General features: G+C 40.4%; 2 protein-coding genes across 3 annotated transcripts in view; one reads left to right on the top strand and one right to left on the bottom strand.

The window, feature by feature from the left end:
- Nucleotides 1–5,663, top strand: part of Cpap (centrosome assembly and centriole elongation protein) — a 51,861-nt gene extending 46,198 nt beyond the window's left edge. Inside the window, 4 exon segments of the mRNA XM_070003141.1 lie at nucleotides 2,125–2,265; nucleotides 2,341–2,425; nucleotides 2,612–2,732; nucleotides 5,353–5,663. Coding sequence (XP_069859242.1) covers nucleotides 2,125–2,265; nucleotides 2,341–2,425; nucleotides 2,612–2,732; nucleotides 5,353–5,548 — 543 coding nt within the window. The 3' untranslated portion in view covers nucleotides 5,549–5,663.
- Nucleotides 5,664–8,326: 2,663 nt separating this feature from the next.
- The window catches only part of Rnf17 (ring finger protein 17), a 98,077-nt gene continuing 84,874 nt past the window's right edge, over nucleotides 8,327–21,529 (bottom strand). For both annotated transcript variants that reach the window (XM_070001994.1, XM_070001995.1), the window contains exons 30-37: nucleotides 19,202–19,327; nucleotides 17,809–17,865; nucleotides 16,033–16,149; nucleotides 14,871–15,030; nucleotides 11,811–11,946; nucleotides 10,411–10,600; nucleotides 8,847–8,942; nucleotides 8,327–8,455 (exon numbers count right to left, since the gene is read on the bottom strand). In XM_070001994.1, the coding sequence (XP_069858095.1) occupies nucleotides 8,432–8,455; nucleotides 8,847–8,942; nucleotides 10,411–10,600; nucleotides 11,811–11,946; nucleotides 14,871–15,030; nucleotides 16,033–16,149; nucleotides 17,809–17,865; nucleotides 19,202–19,327 (906 nt within the window). In that variant the 3' untranslated portion in view covers nucleotides 8,327–8,431. The remainder of the gene's footprint in view (nucleotides 8,456–8,846; nucleotides 8,943–10,410; nucleotides 10,601–11,810; nucleotides 11,947–14,870; nucleotides 15,031–16,032; nucleotides 16,150–17,808; nucleotides 17,866–19,201; nucleotides 19,328–21,529) is intronic.

Here is a 21,529-nt window from a genome sequence, read left to right as displayed (position 1 = left end):
TGGTTAAAAATAGAGTAGAAAGTGCTAAGATACCCTAAAATGTAGTCATGTGTTGCTTAATAGGGATATATCCTGACAAGTGCATTGTAGTATGAACATCACAGTGTATTTACTTACATAGATCTAAATGGTGTCACCTACTAAATTCTAAGGCAGAGGTGTGTGTGTGTGTGTGTGTGTGTGTGTGTGTGTGTGTGTGTGTGTGTGTGTGTGTGTGTGTGTGTGTGTGTGTGTGTGTGTGTGTGTGTGTGTGTGTGTGTGTGTGTGTGTGTGTGTGTGTGTGTGTGTGTGTGTGTGTGTGTGTGTGTGTGTGTGTGTGTGTGTGTGTTGCAGCCTACTGCCCCTAGGGTCAAGATGAAAGATGAACAAAACAACAAGATTACATCAAACACAAGGGAAAATGATCTAATTGAGTGGCAGTATACATAAGATATGCAAAGTTGCTGCTGGTGGAACATAGAATATTTTTCATAGAAAACTTTATATGTAGTCATTATATGTAAATTAAGCATAGAAAGTATACAATCCAGCTGGATGCTAGTGACTCAGGCTTGTAATTCTAGCCATTCAAGAAGAGATTGTAGTTCAGTCAAACAGGCACACAAAAACCGTAAGATTCAATCTCCAATTCACCAGTAAAAAGCTGGGCTAAGAATGTGGCTCTAGTGGTAGAGCAATTATCTAGCTAGCTAGCAAGCCTAGCAAGCTCCAGGCCCTGAGTTTAAACTTTAGTACCATCAAAACAAATTTAAAAAATACAAGCAAGTACACAAAACACTATTATCACTAACAAGTACTGTGTACTTTATTTACATAAATATGTAGACTCTACATATTCTTGTGACTGTTAATGCAGGTAACAACAGACACCACAAATACAAGTTAAGGTATTGTATTACATTATCCCTAGATGACATTGCTAGGTCTACTTTAATCTTAGGGGAGCTCTGCCATACATACAGCTCATTATTGACCACAAGCTTATTAAGTGATGTGTAGCTATATTTACTTGATCTTCAAGACCATAGATGGTGACTTAACTTCAGAGTTGTGGGGCTTTTGGACTCCTACAAATGCTTAGGGCATAGCAAGTGTTTAGTCTCCATTTTTAGTTTGCTGATGCACCAGAAGAAATGCAGTCCCTTTGTTTAAACTTTGTTCTTCCCAACAGCAGCCAAAAGCTTTTTATAGTTCATTCTATATGTTTTGTTTTGTTTTGTTTTTTGTGATGGTACTGTGGCTTGAACTTTGGGCCTGGGCCCTGTCCTTAGGCTTTTTCACTCAAGGCTGGCACCCTACCACTTGAGCCACAGCTCCACTTCCTGATTTTTGGTGTGAGTCTCATGGGCTTTCCTGCTGAGCTGGCTTCAAACCATGATCCTCAGAACTCAGCCTCCCAAGTAGCTTGTATTATAGGTATGGGCCACCAGTGCCTGGCTCTAGCATTTTTGTACTGTCCTGGGCCAGAGGCCTATCTTTCTATCTTTTCTTTTTTGTGTTTTTTATTGTAAAAATACTGTACAGAAAGGTTACAGTTACATGAGTAATGAGTACATTTCCTATTGAGCATTGTTACCTCCTCCTTTGTTTTTCCCCTACCATCCCTTTTCCTTTTATTCTTTGGTTAAGGAAAGTTATTGAATGGGAAAGGTGGGTGTTCCTGTTGAAAGAGGCAGTTCAAGGGAAGGGACATACTAGGGCTTGTTAGGAGGAGGGAGGAGGATTTTCTCCTTGAATTTATGGAAGATCTGCTTTTTCAGATATTATAATCAGATCCATCTTAGTTGAAATTAGAGTCAAAGCTCAGCCTTAAGGAGTGAGAAGATGAAGAATCGTCAAAAGGAATTAATCAATCCTAAACTCTCCTGTAGGTACCATATGAAAAAACAAAGGTTTTGTTTTTGCTCAATTCTAGTTAATAGAAAAGGAATAAGCAAATTAGAAAATCGCCAGTTGTAACTTCTAGTGAAATAATCTTTTACTTATGAGAGAATGTTTTTACTATTTATTATAAATAATTGAAAGGTAATTAGATGAGGACTTTGACTTATCTTGGTCACACAGTCTCTGGAAGAAATCCTACTTAACAATATATATATATATATATATTTTTTTTTTTTTTAGGTAGAAAAGGTTTATAAGAATGGTTGCCGGGTTATACTGTTTCCCAACGGAACTCGGAAAGAAGTGAGTGCTGATGGGAAGAGCATCACCGTCACATTCTTTAATGGTGACGTCAAGCAGGTCATGCCGGATGACAGAGTGGTATGTTCTTCCAGGGTCATTTCCCCCAGATGAACATCTCAGGAGGAAGGGTGTCCTGACGTTGTATCTTTACAGATCTACTTCTACGCTGCTGCTCAGACTACTCATACTACATACCCTGAAGGACTTGAAGTCTTACATTTCTCAAGTGGACAGATAGGTATAAATTAGCTGTTCTTCCCTTCCATTCAAAACATATTGATAGGGCTGGGCATGGTGGCGATGCCTGTAATTCCAGCACTTGAGAGGCAGAGACAGAAGCAGGATTGCAAGTTCAGGTTGGGCTATATAGTGAGTTTAAGGAAAAGTGAGAGGAAAAGTCAGTGACTTTTTTTTTTTTAAATAGAAAAACATTTCCCAGATGGAAGAAAAGAAATTACATTTCCTGACCACACCATTAAAAACTTATTTGCTGATGGACAAGAAGAAAGCATCTTCCCAGATGGTACAATTGTCAGAGTGCAACGGTATGACACTTTTTCTGTTTCTGGATTTCCAGTTTTCATGGTTCAACCTAGTGATTCTTTCTGTGCATTCAAAAGTGAACACGGGTGCTCTCTGAGAGCAGGGGAAACATGTTTAGTTTACAGCTAGTGTGAACCTCCAGCCTGCAGATAGAGAGGGAGTTTTCACTGCATTCCTGCAGAGGAGAATGCAGGTCTTTATTTAGAAGTGAATTTGGAATTGGCAAACAGTGAATGAGGCAGAAAAGAAGGTTGCCCTGTAAATTTTTTCTAAGATTGACCAAACCATGGTGGCAGTATTTAGCATAGATTCTCTTGCTTCCATCCTGAACTTCTGGACCTTTCTGACCCAGGCAATTAAGGGCCAAAGCCTTTGACCTCTCTGATGGTGTTCTTTAAAGTCAGCAACCTCCTCATTAGTCCTAAGAGATTCTTGGCCCTCATTGCCCAGTGATAGAGGTGCTTAGCCCCCATTTTCATTACAGTCAGGATATCTTTTCAGTTTTCCCCTCCCTTCCTAGATTGTGGTGAGTGTTCCAGTATCTTGAATATGACTCACTCACCAAAGGGACCCTGACTACCCCTATTCTTGACTTAAAAAATTCTTGCCTTAAAATGTTAACCCTAATTCAGACAATGTACACACTTCTTATTGCCTCTGTAATATTATTCCCTTAACATGACTCATAAGACAAAGAGCTGTTTGTTCTAAAATGACAGGAAAAACTAAAAAACATTTTCATTAATTAATGTTAGCCTAACATTTGAAATTTTGTGAAATAAACAGAAAATATGGAAGGCTTTATGTCCCCAGGTATCCAGCTTCAGTGAAAATTAACTTATAGCTAGTCTTTTTTCATTTTCTGGCAAAGGCCAGTGTTTTGTTCTTACAGCGGTGATAAACGGTAGTATGCATTAAAGCACTTGGCTTACTCAGATGCAGTGGGCTGAGACCCACGCCCTGAGGGGAGGCATCAGCTGGTTCTCCTAACTTGGGAGTCTCGTGTGGGACACAGTGCCATTGTGTTCATCCTGCTCTATGGTGTTCTGAAATAGGGATTCCCAGTTTTTAGCCCCAGCTTGTATTTCTTTGGACCTATGCCTGCGAGTTAGTGTTTAGATGTTCCACAGGCATGTCCAGGTAATAGCAATTGACTTGATAATAACTTTTTCATATTCTGCCTTTTTAGTTGTTTCAGGACGGATTTTGTGGCTGGGAGCTGATGGTTCATGCCTCTAATCCTAGCTACTCAAGAAGGCTGAGATTTGAGGATTACAATTTGAAGTTGTCCTGGGTAGAAAAGTCTTGGAGACTCTTAACTTCAGTTAACCAGCAAAAAGCCAGAATGTCTGACTCAAGTGGTAGAGTGCCAGCCTTGAGTGAAAAAGCTAAGTGAGAGTGTGAGGCTTAGTTCAAGCCCCAAACAAGCATCCAGTCACTGGTGACTCATGCCTATAATCTTGGCTACTTAAGAGGATTAGATATGAGGATCACAGCTTGAAGTCAGCCTAAGCAGGAAAAGTCCATGACACTCTTGTCTCCAATTAACTGCCACAAAAGCTGGAAGTAGACCTGGAGCTCAAGTAGTACAGTGCTAACCTTGAACATAGAAGCTCAGGGACAGTACCAGGCCCTGAGTTTAAAGCCTCAGGACTGGCATCAAACAAAACAGATTTTGTGTCTGTGTGTGTGCTGGTCCTGGGGCTTGAACTCAGGGCCTTTTCCCTCTTGCTCACAACTGGCACTGTATCACTCAAACCATACTTCCAGTCTGGCACTTTTCTGGTTAATTGGAGAGAGTACCTTGGGGACTTTTCTGCCCCAACTGGCTTTGAACTTCAGTCCTCAGCTCTCAGCTTCCTAAGTAGTTAGGATTACATGTGTTTAAGTCACAGATCCTGATGCAAAACCGATTTTGAGTCTAATCATGCCTTCCCTTTTCCACCTGGTGGTAGAGCAAACACTCAGATGGTATTTAACTTAGTGAAAGGGAGGATCAAACAAAAATGCAGAAAAAAGTACCTAGAATTTAATAATGTAATCATTAGCCTCTTTTAGAGGCAAACACTGGAAAAGTGTTTTGTGGTAAAAATACCAATTTCTTAAAGCAAAATTTTCACAAACATCTGAACCGGAAACATCAACACTATAAAAAGAAGTGGAATTGTAGGGAGAAAAGGATCAGGGGATATGCCTAGAATTGAAGAATCAACAGGTTTGTTTGGAATAGTTGTCTTGTTACAGGTTTTGTTTTTCTGGTGCTGAAGTCAACCAGGTTTCCTGCTTGCATTCTGGCAAGCCCTGTACCTCTGGGCCCTATTTTCATGGATGGGTAGGGGTTAAGAAAAGATCTCACTGTTGCCCAGGTTGGCTTTAAACTCAGTCTTTCTGCCTCAGCCTCCCAAGTCCTGGCATCATAGACATACACCACCTCACCCAGCTAATATTTCATATTTTAAATTTCCTATTTCATATTTTAAATTTCCTATTTAAAAAAATTTAATTATAAAGGTGATGAAGAGAGAGGTTACAGTAAATCAGGTAAGAATAGATTTTTTTTTAGACAATGTCACCCCTTCCCTCTATTTCATATTTTTAAAGAAATTATTTTAAATTTTACAGTGATGGCAACAAAATCATAGAATTTAATAATGGACAAAGAGAATTCCATACTGCCCAGTTCAAGAGACGGGAGTATCCAGATGGCACTGTTAAAACTGTATATACAAATGGTCATCAAGAAACAAAGTATACATCTGGCCGAGTAAGAGTTAAGGACAAAGATGGTAATGTTCTAGTGGACACAGAATTGTCATGACCCCTGTGTGACCAATCATGAAGAGCACTGATTTTCCTAAATGTACATTTCTTGTGAATTCTGTTAACTTACATGGACTGTATATGTGTGTTTTTGTGTGTATTAATGGAAAAGATGTTGGATTTTAAAATAAAAATTTCCAGTTTCTCATGCACAAGGACAGGTTTGAGACCTACTTTGTGTTTCTATAGTTAAGGAAGCCTTATTGCTTTGTTTTAAAAGTGTACAGGTTTGCACTGTTTTTATTGGGGATGGTTTTAAGTATGTCACTTAGGTGTCCCCCAGACATAGCATTGTGAACGTAGACTTGTACAGAAAGTGCACTCAAATGGTAAGCAGTGTCTTTAGCCTAAACACTGCTACATTCAACTAGTACAAGAACTAAAAGTTTCAGGTACTACAGACATTCATTAATTATAGAATTGGAAATTAAAGTGATACAAATAAGTCTGTGTTACAGTCTGTAGATTTTAGGAAAGAGCAGTTGTAATAAAGGACAACTACATAACTTGTCTAAGTGGGACGTTTGAAAGAAAGTGAGATGTTAACTCACAAACTACAGCTCCCTTGACATTATCTTCAGTGAGGCAGAAGGGGATAGAAAGAAGCTGTTCTTATTGAAAGAGTAAGTTACTTTAAATTTTACTGTTAACAGTGACTCAGGTTAAAAACAAAAAATTATCAGTATTAGATGATTTAAGAACTGAATATGGAAAAACAATCTTACAGCTTAGATAATAAGGACATACCTCAGTAGAGAAGACTTTTTTTTGGAGGGATGAGTGGTATTGGTGTTTGAACTCAGGGCCTTGTGCTTGCTAAATAGGTACTCTTAGACACTTAACCTAAAACCAAAAAGTACTGGGTGCGTGGCTTATTTTTTACATAAGCTTTCACTTTTTATATGGAACCCTATTCCTCTTTCTGCCACTTCTCATGTATCTAGCATTACAGGTGTGTACCATCATATCCAGATTATTTAATATATATTTTTATTGTAAAGATACTGTGCAGAGGGGTTACAGTTACCATGAGTAAGGTAATGAGTACATATCCTATCGACCATTGTTACCCCCTCCCTTGTTTTTCCTCTACCTCCCTTCCCTCCCCCACAATCCAGATTATTAAGATGGAGTCTTGATAATTACTTTTGGATTGGGGTAGCCTTTGAACCATGATCTTTCTGATCTAAAAGTATCTGGAATTATAGCATGAGCTCCTATACCTGGCCAGGACTTCTAAGTAGGACACAAATCACAAAACTTATAGGAAAAGCTTGGTAAATGAATTTGTCAAAAAAGACTTCAAAAAAAGGAAAAGGAAAGCCACAGATTAGGAGAAAGACACACATGCCTGACAAAGGACTGCCATTCAGTTTATGAAGAATTCCTACAAACTGATAAAACTGAAAACAACTGAATAGAAACATGGGCAAAGAATATGAACAAGCAGTAAGCAAGTGACAGACTATTCATTAATGCTTAATACATGAGTAAATGCTTGTATTTCAAAATGATACCTGCAAGGCATGTGACTCACACCTGTAATTATAGCTACTTGGAGACTGAGATGAGGAGCATGTTGGTTTGAGGCCAGCCTAGGCAAACAGTTTTTTCTCAGCTATGGATACCATAGTATGTGCCGCTAATCCCAGCTATGTAGTACAGATGGAGAAGACTGTAGTTCCAGGACAGCTTGGACAGAAAAGTTTGTGAGATATCTGTCATCTCAGATGTGATAGAACTACAAAAAATCCAGGACTGTACCCAGGCAAAACCTGAGCTGTATATTAAAATAACTACCATAGCCAGGTGCTGGTGGTTCATGCCTACAATCCTACTCAGGAGGGTAAGATCTGAGGATCGTGGTGTAAAGCCAGCCCAGGCAGGAAAGTCTGTGAGACTCTCCAGTTAATCACCAGAAAGTGAAGTGGAGCTGAGGCTTGAAGTGGTAGTATGCTAGCTTAAGCAGTAAGGCTCAGGGACAGTGTCCAAGCCCTGAGTTCAAGCTCCAGGACCAAAACAACAACAAAAAAAAACAACACACTAAAAACAAGGACTGAAGGTGTGGCTCAAGTGGTAGAGTTTTCTGCTCATCAAGGAGGTGGGCATTCAAATCCTAATACTACCAAAAGACAAAACAAAAACCAATGAGATTACCTTTTTATACCAGTGTCAATATTGTGGAAAATAAAGGTCTGGCTATATCTAATGTTTTACCTACCATAAATACCCTGATGTAGACCACTCAAATGTGCCTCTTTCTGGGTGAGCCCGCACCAGTGTCTCCTCTGCTTTGTGTGTGCTTTCCTTTCTTCACTTTGCTCCCCTAAAAAACTTAGTGCTATATCTCCTCCACTCCCCCCGTATTAGGGCTTGAACTCAGGCATGGGCAATATCCCTGAACTTTTTTTTTTTTTTCCAAGGCTAGCACTCTATTCCTTGAGCCACAGCTCCATTACTGGCTTTGTGGTGGTTAATTGGAGATAAGAATCTCATGGACTTTCCTGCCCAGGCTGGCTTTGAACTGCCATCCTCAGATTTCTGCTTCCTGATTAGGTAGGATTGCAGGGGTGAACCACTGGCACCCACTCTGTTCTTTTTTGTGAATGCCCAAACTTGAAATCAAGAGCTAGGTAGAATGTTCCTCTTTTTTGGAGACAAGACTCCTTGGAGCCTCCTTGGTTGTGGTTAACAAAATTATTTCCTTTGGAAATTAAAACAAAACATGAGAATGTCTGAAAGCAAGTGTTTATTAACCATTGTTTTTCTCAACAGTTCAACGTGTAGGAAATAAGGGAAAGGAAAAACAAACACTATTACAGAAAAAAATGAAGAGACTAAGTCTGGAGTGATCTATAACAGAAAATTTTCTTCTGGGCTGCTACATATGCTCTGCACTGTATACCTGAAATACAGAATGTGTGTTAATTTTAAACACTTGCTTCGTTTTCACATCTAGTTAGATCACTGCTGCTACGATCCTGACTCTTCAGAAATTCTGTGTGCCTACCACATGGTTATGAGGCTGAATTACTTATGGGGCCCACTGTCTTGTTCTGCCTACTCCATACCCATCTGCTACGAGGAAAGCCATTCCCAGAATTCTTAAAGAAATGGGGTGTCTTGGAAACTGATGCTCAAGAGGTCAGGGGGCCAAAGAAGAAACCTGGTAGACAAATTCTTGTAGAGCTTTGTGTGTCCTCTGAGTAATCAAGATGCATTTCTGACCAATTTAACATGACTAACGTAACTGTAGGGGGATGGTTTGCTAACTGGATGTCCAAGTACATACTCACATCATCTGTGTCTGCGAGCCCCATTTCTACTAATGCCAGATGAACTGGGTACTGCTCATCTTCATATAATGTCACTGTTGGTTCTGGAGCTTGAGCCTAAAATGGAAATATCAGTTGTCAGCAATATAAACATAATGTAAAGACATATTACAGAGAATGTAGGAATGAGGGGACAATGTAAAAACACTGTGTCTTTGCCGACTCTTGCCGTTCACAAAGGAGGGAAAAGGCATTTTCTAGGCTTAGTTCTAATTCACACACTGTACCTCCACCAAAGGCATCATCTGTGATGTTTCTTGTCAAGTCCAATTTCTCTGATCTGTAGTTAAACCTCAAGGTTCTCCTGCACGCAGCCAGCCAGTGAGCTTTTGGGCCATCATCCTTGTTCATTATAATATTTTTAAAGCTTTATATGTGTATGCATAAATTAAAATTAGACCTTCACACAGATAATAAACATCTAGCAGAAAGATTCAGGGATCAGGGGTGTAGCTCAGTAGTACAGCACTTTCCTAACAGGTGCCAGGTCCGAGATTAGATTAGAATAAATGAATGATAAGGGCTTGCCATGTCTGTTTTCACTGGCTCCTTTTGAGAAACCCTGTGTGAAGTATAAACATGACTGCCACATGCACTAGTATGAATGACGTGTGCACACGGAGCTTTGGAAAGGAGCACTTTGTAGCAACCAACATCATGTTATGAAGCTCATCCTTGTCATAACCAGTGTGGAGGAACCTCAGCCATGGGGCCAGTCAGGGAATACAAGGAGGGAAGCAGAATGAGTCAACACGAATGCCAGGAGCAGGGGTACCTGAAGAGTGACCTTCCTGTGACCACCCCAGCTGAGTGCTCAAACAGGAAAGAGACTCTAGGTTTTATATTTAGTCAGAAGCAAAAAAAAAAAAAAACCAAAAAACCAAAAAAACAGACTGGAAGGGAGCTATTCTGGTTATAAATGGCACATAATATGTGCTAGAATGTGTCTGAGCTAATGCTTGGTGAGTTGCTAAGCCCTAGAAGAAAAGTCTGTGTAGAAGGCCATGGGGAGTTCTGATACAGGTCCAACCAAATTAGAACTCAAGCTATTCTCTAATCCTAATTCTCGTCCTGATCTCTCACCTCAATCTTCTATGATGCAGTTTAGATGCCACCTCTCTGACTGATTTACTGTGTGCCTATTAACACCTTTTCCAGATCTGTCATATGGGAATAACATTCCTGCATAACCCACCTCTGCCTCTATTTTGGAATTCTTCTGTCTCATAGTAGTAAGTTAATAATTTTGCATGTTTCCCTCAGTAACTGACAAGTTCTTTGATTACAGAGTAAGCAGACTGATCATTTTTATCTTATTCATGACATATCACTATAGAGTTTATAACGGTTGCTAAATATAAAAATATCTGAATAATCCTTAAAACTTGCTTCTGTAGCACATGCATCTTTAAATACTTTATGAGCTTTTTGCATGTAGAGTTGCCCAGAAACAAAGTTCTTTTCAAGGTTTATAGGTGTTGTAGGGAATGGCTTCTAGAGAATTTTGACCAAGGCAGTTATTTACCATGGAGGAAGCATAAAGTCGTTTTCCTTGAAGACAGTCTATCATAGCCCACAGTGCCTCCATGCTCCACTTGGGACAATACGGTATTCTTGTCTTCCCAGAGTCCCTTAAAGGAGGTTTAAACCCTGCCAAGAGAACCTTTATGGCTCGTGCTGGGTACTGCATAAGATGATGAGGAATCTGACGCATTCTGTTACAAAAGAAATTCAGAATGCCACAATTCAAATCTTCTTAGAATTAAAACTATAAAATTCAGAAAACGTGGGGAAAACTTTTAACTATCTTTAAAACAAAAAACTTACATGTAGCAATACAATGAAGAAGTGGTCTACAGAATGGGAGAAAAATCACACAAAATGGATATTTCTGCATGATCACAGTGAGATACTGTGTGCCCACTAGTATGGTGGAAGGAAGGAAGGAAGGAAGGAAGGAAGGAAGGAAGGAAGGAAGGAAGGGAGGAAGGAAGGGAGGAAGGGAGGAAGGGAAGAAGGGAGGAAGGGAGGAAGGGAGGGAAGGAGAGAAAAGAAGGGAGGAAAGGAGGGGAAATGAAAGGAAGGGAAGGGAAAGGAAAATAGTACATGTTAGGCTGCAGGAAAGCTGGAGTTCTAGGGCACCGTTGGTGGGAATGTGGAATGACACATCTGTGGTAGAAGATAGAATTTATGATCCAGCAAGCCCATTTCCAGGTATACATTCAAAATAATGAAAGTAGGGTACTCATGAGAGCATTGTCCACAACAGGCAAAAAGGTGGAAGGGAGCCAAGTACCCACAATAAATGAAATGAATAAATAAGATGTAGCATGTACATACAGTGAAAAATTACTCAGACTTTAAAAAGGAAGGAAATTCTGGCACGTGTTATAATGCTGATCAATTTCAAAAACATGCTATGTGAAATAAGCCAGATGGAAAACAATAAATGGACCATGTACTGGTGGCTCATGCCTGTAAATCCTAGCTACTCAGGAGGCTGAGATCTGAGAATGGAGCTTCAAAGCCACCTCAGGCAGGAAAGTCTGAGACTAATCTCCAATAAACTACCAAAAAGCCAGACGTGGAGCTGTGGCTCGAGTGGTACAGCAAAAGCAACTCAGAGCCAGTGCTCTGAGTTCAAGTTCAAAAACAAAACAACAATGAGTGGTGCATAATTTAGTTATTTGAGGTACCTACACTAAGAAAGTTAATGGGCACAGAAATAAAGCAGAGGACAGATTACACAGGGCAGGGCAGAATGAAATGGGATGCTACTACTTAATGGACATAATGTTTCTGTTTGGATTGATCAAAAAAATGCTTTCTAAACAGCTTTAAAATATTATGGTTTCTTTTAAAGCACTACAAAAAGAATCCCCAAACAAAACTAAGAATCCTTATTTAACTAATATTTTTCTTTACCTGTTTACTGACAACTTTTCAGTTGATCCATAATCAACAAACTGCACCAGGACAGATAAAGGATTAAATTCCTTAATGGAAACAATCTTTGCTCTATACCATAAACCATCTGTATATTTTGCAAGGCAAGGCATGTCTGTAAAGTCAGGAAAAGGGGGGAAAAGCACAAAAATCATTGTTCCTTCACACAATTTAATAGAGAAAACTATTTGCTACACAGAATGAAATGCTGAACAACTGACCTTTTTTGGCCTCATTTTTCTGCTTCTATTTTATAAATCCTCTTTTACTAATTCCTAAGAAAAAGGCTTTGAAGAAAGGCCCTTTTGCACGCTCTGAGTTCCCAACTTCCATAGCTTCTATCACCCTGCTATCAGTCCTGCTCACTGTCCCTAGTTTGTTTGAATAATAAGCATGTTTTTTTTTTTTTTTTTTTCAGTTCTAGCCTTCAGTCCTGAGTTGTGTCCTCCGGTCATTCTGTCAGACCACTAGGATGAAAATGTACACTTCTTGTTTCAATTCTTCAATGGCATCAGGCTACTGCCTACACTATTTACCTACTCTACTCAGCACTGCAATGTATAGAGCTTCAGGGTTTCCTAAATAACTCTTATGCAATTTATAGCCTTAGTGAGTTACCTCAACACAATGTAAAATTTTAATGCCCCTAATTCACGTCTGCTTTTTTTTTTGGGGGGGGGGGTCCGGTTGTGGGGCCTGAACTTGAGCCACAGCGCCACTTCCGGCTTTTTGCTTATGTGGTTCTGAGGAATCGAACCCAGGGCCTCATGCATGCAAGGCAAGCACTCTACCACTGGGCCACCTTCCCAGCCCCTCACGTCTACTTTTTTTTTTTTTTTTTTTTTTTGTCGGTCGTGGGGCTTGAACTCTGGGCCTGGGCACTGTCCCTCAGCTCTTCAGCTCAAGGCGAGCGCTCTACCACTTGAGCTACAGCGCCACTTCCGGTTTTCTAGTGGTTTATTGGAGATAGGAGTCTCACAGTCTTTCCTGCCCGGGCTGGCTTTGAACCGCGATTCTCAGATCTCAGCCTCCTGAGTAGCTAGGATTACAGGCGTGAGCCACCGGCGCCCGGCTCACGTCTACTTTTTTATCTAGAGGTTTCCCTGAACACACACAAAGAACTCTCTCCTCCCTCTAGAGGTACTAAAGTTTGAAGTTGGGCCTTAAACTTGTTTGGCAGGCATTCTTGACCTGTGAACCATACCTCCAATACTTTTTTGGAAAGGGCTGCACATTTTGCCTAGGCCAGACTCAGACCACAATCCTCTTGTGTAGCTGGGGTTATAGGTGCTTATCACCACAGCCAGATTCTGTGTTGAGATAAGATCTCACCAACTTTTTTTTGCCTGGGTTGGCCTCAAATCACAATCATGATCTCTGCTTTAGAGTGGCTGGGATTACAGACACATACCACTATACCCTGCCCCTAAGCCTTTTTTTGTATAAAAGTCTCTTCTTTCAAAGATCCAACATGACTTATAAAGCTCTAACTGATCCTTCTCTTTTCACTCAATGACATGCTTTAATATGAGCTGCTTGGTTTACATGTTTCTACCCACATTACTCAAAAGCAGAATTGCAGTTTTATATTCCTAATATGGCACCCAATAGAAGCAAATACCACAGTTAATGGTAGAATTGAGTAAGTCTGGGAAAATCAGTCTCGTCTGTATTTTTCTTCATGCCCTTCTACCTTTCAGAGTAGATAGATATGTCTGTTTCCTGTCTTCCTTCACTTCCTCTTCTTTCTCTCCCTGTGTCTTCAAACTCTTCTACATAATTCCACAAGAAAAATGTAGTTGTGGACCAATGACTGAAATGCTAAATGCCTTTAATGTACAAGTCTTATTTCAAATGTGTTTTTCATTTCTTTTTTTGCAACATAGAGGATGAAACTTCACACATGCTAGGCAAGCGCTCTATTGCCATTTGAGCTATATCCCCAACCACATGATTTTTTTGAAAGAGTTCTTATAGGTATAACCATCAAAAGAACCTTCTAGGAAATAACCAAGTTGCTATTAGTAGCTCCAAGTTTTACCTTTCTAGTCTTAAAACATAGTTCAAGTTTTGTCTCCTCAAAATCGAACTCACATAGGATACAGCGGCTCATTGTAAATCCTAGCTACTCAGGAGCCTGAGATCTGAGGACTGAGGCTTGAAGCCAGCCTGGGCAGAAAAGTCTGTGATATCTTTAGTTTCAATTAACCACCAAAAAGCCAGAAGTGGATCTGTGGCTCTAATGGTAGAGTGCTTGAACTAAGGGATAACACTGAGTTCAAGCCCCAGCAAAACCTCAAAACCTACCCCCAGAACACCTACAGAACATTTTGTCAGTTGTAGGGCTTGAACTCTGGGCCTGGGTGCTGTCCGTCAGCTCTTCAGCTCAAGCTGAGTGCTCTACCATTTGAGCCACAGCACCACTTCTGGTTTTCTGGTGGTTTATTGAAGATAAATGTCTCATAGACATTGGCTTTGAACCACAATCCTGATGTCTCAGCCTCCTGAGTAGCTAGGATTACAGGCGTGAGCACCTAGAGATTTTTTTTGGGGGGGGGGGTTCCAGTCATGGGGCCTGAACTCTGGGCCTGGGCGCTGTTCCTCAGCTCTTCAGCTCAAGGCTAGCGCTGTACCACTTGAGCCACAGTGCCACTTCCGGCTTTTTTCTTAGGTGGTGCTGAGGAATCGATCCCAGGGCCTCATGCATGCAAGGCAAGTGCTCTACCACTGAGCCACCTTCCCAGCCCCCCTACAGATCATTTTAACCTACAAACTCCTTCAACATAAATTCTTTTTTCAATGTGTCCATTAATCTGACCATATCTATTAAAAAAAAACTTTTGTTCAAGTACAAAATACCAAATGTACAAGTAATGTGAATCACACTGTACACAGGTTGTGGGACTTCCCTTGAGATATGAACAAAACAAGGAGCTGCTCCTTTGGGACTCCCCATGAATTTATTCTTTCCTACACTCAGAAATACCTGCTTCCAAAGTCCCTCAAGACAAGTTGGTCTTATTAAAAACCTAAATGTACCTGTTCTAAAATCTGTCAGAGGAGCAATGGTCTCCACACTCTTATTAAACCTCCACAGTGCTTCTTCCAGGCTCTCTGATTTCGATTCCCCATTGAGTCCTCTGTCATTACAATGGCTTAACTGATTATAAGTTTCTGCAGAATCGAGGCAAATATAGACCTAAGTGGTGGGGAAAGGAGGAAAAAAAAATCAATTGTGTCATTTATAGCATTTGGTGGTTAAGCACCGCCTAGAGAGGGGAGGCCCACACAACCTGGCTTCCGGCTACTTGGCCCCTGTGGGCAAGGGACCACTGCAGTGAGCTGACTGCTGAGACCAGATTGTAGGACAGCTTTCTACTTGTCAGGGACTGTGTCTCCCCGAGGTGCACAGTCCCTGTCAGCAGATAACTGCAATGGCTGGGGAGGAAGGGAAGGGGGAGGGGAAGACTTAGGCCCTGTGGAGAGTATCATTTTGGAAGTAGATTCTGCAGTCCTCATGGGTACCTTCATTGCAGCCTCCCGAGGGGTATAGAGCTGAACTTAATGAAGTAGCTTTTGGATTCTCAACTCTGTGTTAAGTATGGAGATAATTTGTTAGACACAAATAAAAAAAAATGGGAAACAGCAGTTGAACACTACTCTGCTCAGGCAGCAAACCCCTTCTCTTCTGTAAGACATTGGCTTAATGTATGAAGGGATGGAAGAACTGCCAGGGCTTTGTCATTCTTTCTTCTTGTCAAGTAACTGAATTTGCTGGAGTATGTTTATCTAGTGAATGTATTCATTCAGCCTGTCAGTATTCACTGAGAGACTACTCACTCGGTGTCACGCAGTAGTCCAGGTTGTGAGGGTAACAATGAGTAGCATAAGGAGTGACCCATGGGAGGCAGCCATGTGTCATAAAGGGCAAAGTGCTCAGGGTGGGAGGAGCAGTAGGAAGACAGCATGGAAGAACATTGCATCTGTGCACCAGCAGCCAGGGCTGGGAGCTGGGTATCAAATTTCATAGGTGGAGACAGATCCATCTTAAATGGCTAAGTAAGGAAACACGACACTGGGAACCCAGCAGGTGCTTAAGAAACATCTGTCTCCTCAAGTATCAAATGTCTGCTGGGATGGTGCTTGGGCGGGGCCACGTGGAGTTATTTACAGTGAGGAAGATGGTAGAGGTGACACATACTTCATTAGGCGACACGACGTGCTTCACTTGCACGGGATACAGTTCTTCTGGGGGAGGCAGTGATGAAGACAAGAACGGTGATAAAACAGAAGTCTCTGTCTCAGACAAAAGCAGTTCCTAAAGTACCACAAAACAACGTAAGCCAGAATGACCATGATGAAAATTAGTTACATGATTAAAAAAAATCATTATGGTGTCAGTGTACTTTCAATGACCAGGAAAACAAGCTCTCTTACATCCTGAATTCTGCAAAGGGATTTTTGGAGCAATATGAATGAAATGTGATGACTGTAAGTTTACTTTAGAATTCCTTTGTCCTTCAACTTTAAAGGTTTTGTGCAAAAGGCGCATGCACGGTTAATGATGTGTTTATATATGTGTGTGCTAATTCTGGAATAGTGTGTGTGTAACTCTGGAATATCAGTTAACAAATGGTCAACAGTACCAATCACTAATGACAGCATGTGGGTGCTGGAGGGGCAGAACAGGGGCATTTCCTTTCTCCTTTGTACATTCTTGTAGTATTTATGTTAGCACAGGTCGTTACTTAAAAACCCAACTACCAAGTATATGAAATATTGAAAGAAGAGTTAAGTTAAAATCATAGAAAGATGAGTTCTCTCAGGTTTGTGATACCTCCAAAGGGCTGAGGCAGTGAGCAGCTAGAACAAACGCATACAGAGGTCAGAGGCAAGATGTGCTCTGAAGAGCCCAGCAGGAGTTTCCAAAAAAAGATTTTACTAAAAAATTTGGTAATTAACATGCAGTAAAGCCATCACATTGAACTTTTATAAATCAGGTTATTACTGTTTGACATTTCCTTTTTTTTTTTTTTTTTGCCAGTCCTGGGGCTTCAACTCAGGGCCTGGGTACAGTCCTTGAGCTTCGTTTTTGCTCAAGGTTAGTGCTCTACCACTTAAGCCACAGTACCACTTCTGGCTTTTTTGGGGTAATTTATTGAAGAGTCTCATGAATTTTTCTGCCTGATCCTCAGACCTCAGCCTCCAGAGTAGTTAGGATTACATATGTGAGCCACCAGTGCCTGGCTCTGATATTTCTAAACTGAAGCAAATCCTCCAAGAACAAGTATCTGAAAAAGTCAAATTACAAATTTGAGGGTACCGGAAAATGTGACCTCTGCACATAAGTAAACATAAAATGGTGCAGCTGCTTTTGTCTTACAGGTCCTTTAATGTTCAACAGTTACTGTAAGACTCAGTAATTCTACAGCTGAGTATGTGCCCAGAAGAAGAAAAACATGTCCACATGAACACTTGTACATGAATGTTCATAGCATTATCAGAGTGGCCACAAGCTGTGAATATCCTGACTGTCCAGCTGCAGATGGATGAGTCAGCCACACTGCAATTTTTTTTGGCGCTAAAAGGGGACATGAACCCTGAAAAAATGCCAAGTGAAAAACTAGAGACAAAATATTACATACTATATAGTTCCATTTACATAGAATGTCTAGAATAGGCAAATTCAGAGAGGCAGACAACTGAGTTGCTGCCATGACCTTGGGAAAGGGAAGAGTATGGCTGCTGTTGGTGAGGGTTTCCTTTGGGAATGTTCTAGAATTAGTGGCTTGGTTGTAATACTCCGTAAATGCTACAAACCACTGAGTTGTCCATTTTAAGAAGGTAAAGTGTAATGTATAAATAATACCTCAATAAAGTGGTTATAAAAGAAAACTCTTACTTCTTTATTCTTTTATCAGATCCTTTACATTGACGAAGTGTTCAGAGTTTCCTAAATATCTGCTTTGCAACTTACCTCAAATTTTATTTCCCATTTTTCCTCCTCATACTTTGTATTGTATTCTGTGGGTTTCTGAAATAATATAAATATACCAGATGAGTAAAATCACCTTTAGCTATATAATGTTTACGGCACTTTCATATTCTATCTTCACAAAATTGGCTGTACCTTCTTGCAAGTTCATTCAATTATAAACTACAGGAATACCTACATTCTAAATAACCTTACTTGTTACATTTCAAATCTATCATCCCAACAATGATGCTAGACACATTAGTGGTAATTACTTTAAGAGAGACCTTTTTTCCTTTTCCCTTTAAAATGTCCTTTGGGGGGGGTGAGCTTGTTGCTTAGTTGGTGCTCTACCACTTAAGCCATACTGCCAGCATGTTTCTTGCTAGAAGACAAACAAGTAATCTTTTTTTGTTAGTCTAATAAATGGAGTACCTTTTATCACACATACACCTCTGCTTTAAAGAGAAAGTTGCCAGTGAAGATGATAGCCACAAAGTGACATCATCATTTCTGAGAAGAGTTTTCTATCTTGACCAGACCACTCAATGTTTAATTTTGCACTACACTAAGATGAACGGGTTTTTTTTTTTTTTTTTTTTTTAATCTAGCAAAGGTAGGCCTGGTGGTAGATTACCTGTAACACAGGAGGTTGAGGCAGAAGGACTTGTGAGTTCAAGGCCAGTTTGGGTGATATAAAAGCAGCAACAAAAACAGTAACACATGAATTGTGGCTCTAGAAATAAATTACCTTGCAATGTATATTATTATGATGCAGCCTATTTTTAGTAGTTTGAAAAAATAGAAGCACAGTTTTGGCTAGTTCAACAGGTGGCTCTCCTATTTATAACTGGGACCAGAGATGATTCAGATTGGAGTTTTTTTATTTTGGATTATTTATGCATGTATTGATTGAGGATCTCTAATCTGAAAATTTGAAATATCCCTAAATCTGAAACAATTTAAGCATCATGTTGGCATCAAAAATCTGGGATTTGGGAACTTTTCCAGTGGTGGAATTTTGGGTTAGGATCGCTCAACCTATCACATAAAGCTTCTATGTTAAGCCAAAGGAAAAAAAATATTTTTATGTGAGGAGAGTGCACCCTTGTATGTAGATTTCATAATGAGCATCCATATCAGACAACACTGAATAACGTAAGTGCCTCATTAGGTTTGAAGGTACAGAAAACATAAGTGAATCTTAATATAAAGTCTTTTTAGGACTTGTATGAAGAGTATAATATATAGCTCTCAATAAAGAACTTACAAATTCTAAACTTCCCTCTTAAAATCAAGATATATACAATCATGTTTAAGACGAGGTAGAAAACAAAATACAAAATTTTAATCAGAATTCTTTCTATAGATTTTTAAAATAGAAAATAGTTCTTACTTCTTTAAATATCTCTTCAGAATGTTCAAAAGTGCAGTATTTATGGAGTGCCATGAAGTGGGAAAGTGACATTCCACCAAAATAGAGATGAACAGACAACTCCTTCCATGGGTTTTCAGGCAATTCCTATTTAATGTCAACAAAGGAGGAGGTTAGCAAAACAATTAAATCTAAACTTTTATAGAGAGCAAATGTGGAACTAGGCTCTGACAACATTGGCAGTACAAGACAGTTATGTGACTATGAGTGACTCATTTCACAGATTTTTCTTTCTGGCATTTTGTAGGTTAAGTGGCAGCAATTATACTACTTTGGTGATGTAAAATATATTTACAGGTCCATATCATATGGATTTCCTTGTTATATACCAGATTATATATAGTTTACTATCTAGATGATATAATAATTTCTACTAAGTAGGAGAAAGGGTCTGTTCTGCAGTGAAGCAATGAACTTTCACTAAGTCCACTGACAAGGAACAGGAACTGAGCATGTCCATAACTGGCCAGGTGACCTGCAGGAAAGTTCTCTCCATTTCCATGATTCCCACAGTTGTCCAAACTTCTCTCTCCATGGGGGAGCTCTCTCCTTCTGTTCCCTGAGGAGCGGTGTTCTTCAGGCTTAGCAGGTGGAGCAAAGTAACAATGCATTTCCACAGCAGAGCCTTGCTTGTCCCTCTGCAGGTTACTGCTCCTATCTTGGAACTCTTGGCATTGTTTCCAGCTACTGCATCCTGAGTTGTCCCCTCTCACCATTTTTTGGTACTGACTGAAATATCACCTGTTTTTTGTTTTGTTTTAGTAATACTAGGGTATTAGGTACTCAGCACCTCATCCTTGGTAAGCTGGCACTCTACCACTTAAGTCACACCTCCAGCCCTGCTTTTTGCTGATTATTTTGCAAATTCTGTCTAGTGAACTTTCTTGCCTGGGCTGACCTTAACACTTAATCCTCCAGATCTCAGCCTCCTGAGAAACTAGGATTATAGGAGTGCCAGCTCTGATGGCTATCTTTAATGTGTTCTACTTCCCCAGCCACACTCCTTCTTAGTATACCTTTCTTTTCTAAGCACTTACAGCTACCTTATGTGCTGTACAGTTTATGTTTTTCCAGTTCCAGGACTTGAATTCAGAGTCTTGTGGGCTCTCCCTTGCCTTTTCGGTTCATAGTTGGTGCTGTAACATTTCCACACTTCTACTTAAGCCATTTGCAGGTTATCTGGAGCTAAGAGTCTTGTGGATTTGTCTGTCTGAGCTGGCTTTGAATCTGGATTCTCAGATCTCAGCCTCCTGAGTAGCTAGAATTGTAAGCATGAGCCACTGGCACCTGCTAATGTTTTGTTTTCTGGTTTCCTACAAAACTGGAAGCTACACAGGCAGGCAGGCATTCTGGGAGGTCTCCCCTTGCCTTCGGCCTTCAGTGGCATCTCTCAAGTGCATGTGAGGCCAGAGAAAGTATGTGTGGCAGAGTGTATAGTAAAGAGCACGCAGGTGTGTGCATTCACAGTCTGAGAAGCCAACATATCTCTGCTACACTGCAAATGGTTCTTCTACCTATGATAAACTAAGCTGCAAAGAAAGCTAGAACGCAAGCTTGGAAAACTTTTTCCCCCCTATACTCAGTGACTCCTGCCAACTTGTGTACAACTAGGGAGGAACTCATTACTACCAGTGTAAGTGGTTTGCTTTTTTGGGTCAGTTGTGGGGCTTAAACCAGGGCCTGAGCACTGTCCCTGAGCTTCTCTGTGCTCAAGGTAAGCATTCTATCACATGAACCACAGTGCCACTTCCAGTTTTTGAGTGGTTAAATGGAGTTAAGAGTCTCACAGGGACTTTCCTGCCCAGACTGGCTTCAAACTATGATCCTTGACACTGCCCTCCTAAGTAGCCAGGATTACAGGCGTGAGCCACTGGCACCAGGCTGCTTGCTTTCTTAAGTGGGTCTTGTGGCTCTTCCTAGGTTTTTATTACTCTACTACACAAACCCTTTCCTTACCATTTTTTCTCTCTTCTCATGCTAGTCCATATACAGCTGAAAATAAGCCTTATTTTCACTGCTCAGAAACCTGTACTTGGCTGCCAACCATCCCCCCTGTGCCTGAATCCTTATGACCGCTCCTCCTTCTAGTCCTCCTCAAAGAAGCCTCTGCTGTCTATGGTTATATACTATTTCCTTAAAAATGTCTCTGCCTTTATGTTTTCTGCTCCTGTTAGGAGACCCCCACCATATTTCCCTAAGGAAAATATGTTATCATTTTAAAAATCTGATCCTACTTCTTCTTTTATCTGTCTCTTGTTACCTGTTCTCAGCATGCTACTCTGCAGTGCA

The sequence above is a fragment of the Dipodomys merriami genome, unplaced genomic scaffold (genome assembly GCF_024711535.1).
Source record: "Dipodomys merriami isolate MVZ:Mamm:240054 unplaced genomic scaffold, mDipMer1.0.p SCAF_6, whole genome shotgun sequence".
NCBI classification, from domain to species: domain Eukaryota; kingdom Metazoa; phylum Chordata; class Mammalia; order Rodentia; family Heteromyidae; genus Dipodomys; species Dipodomys merriami.
Note: the sequence above shows the minus strand (reverse complement) of the source record. Positions and strands in the feature narration are given on the sequence as shown.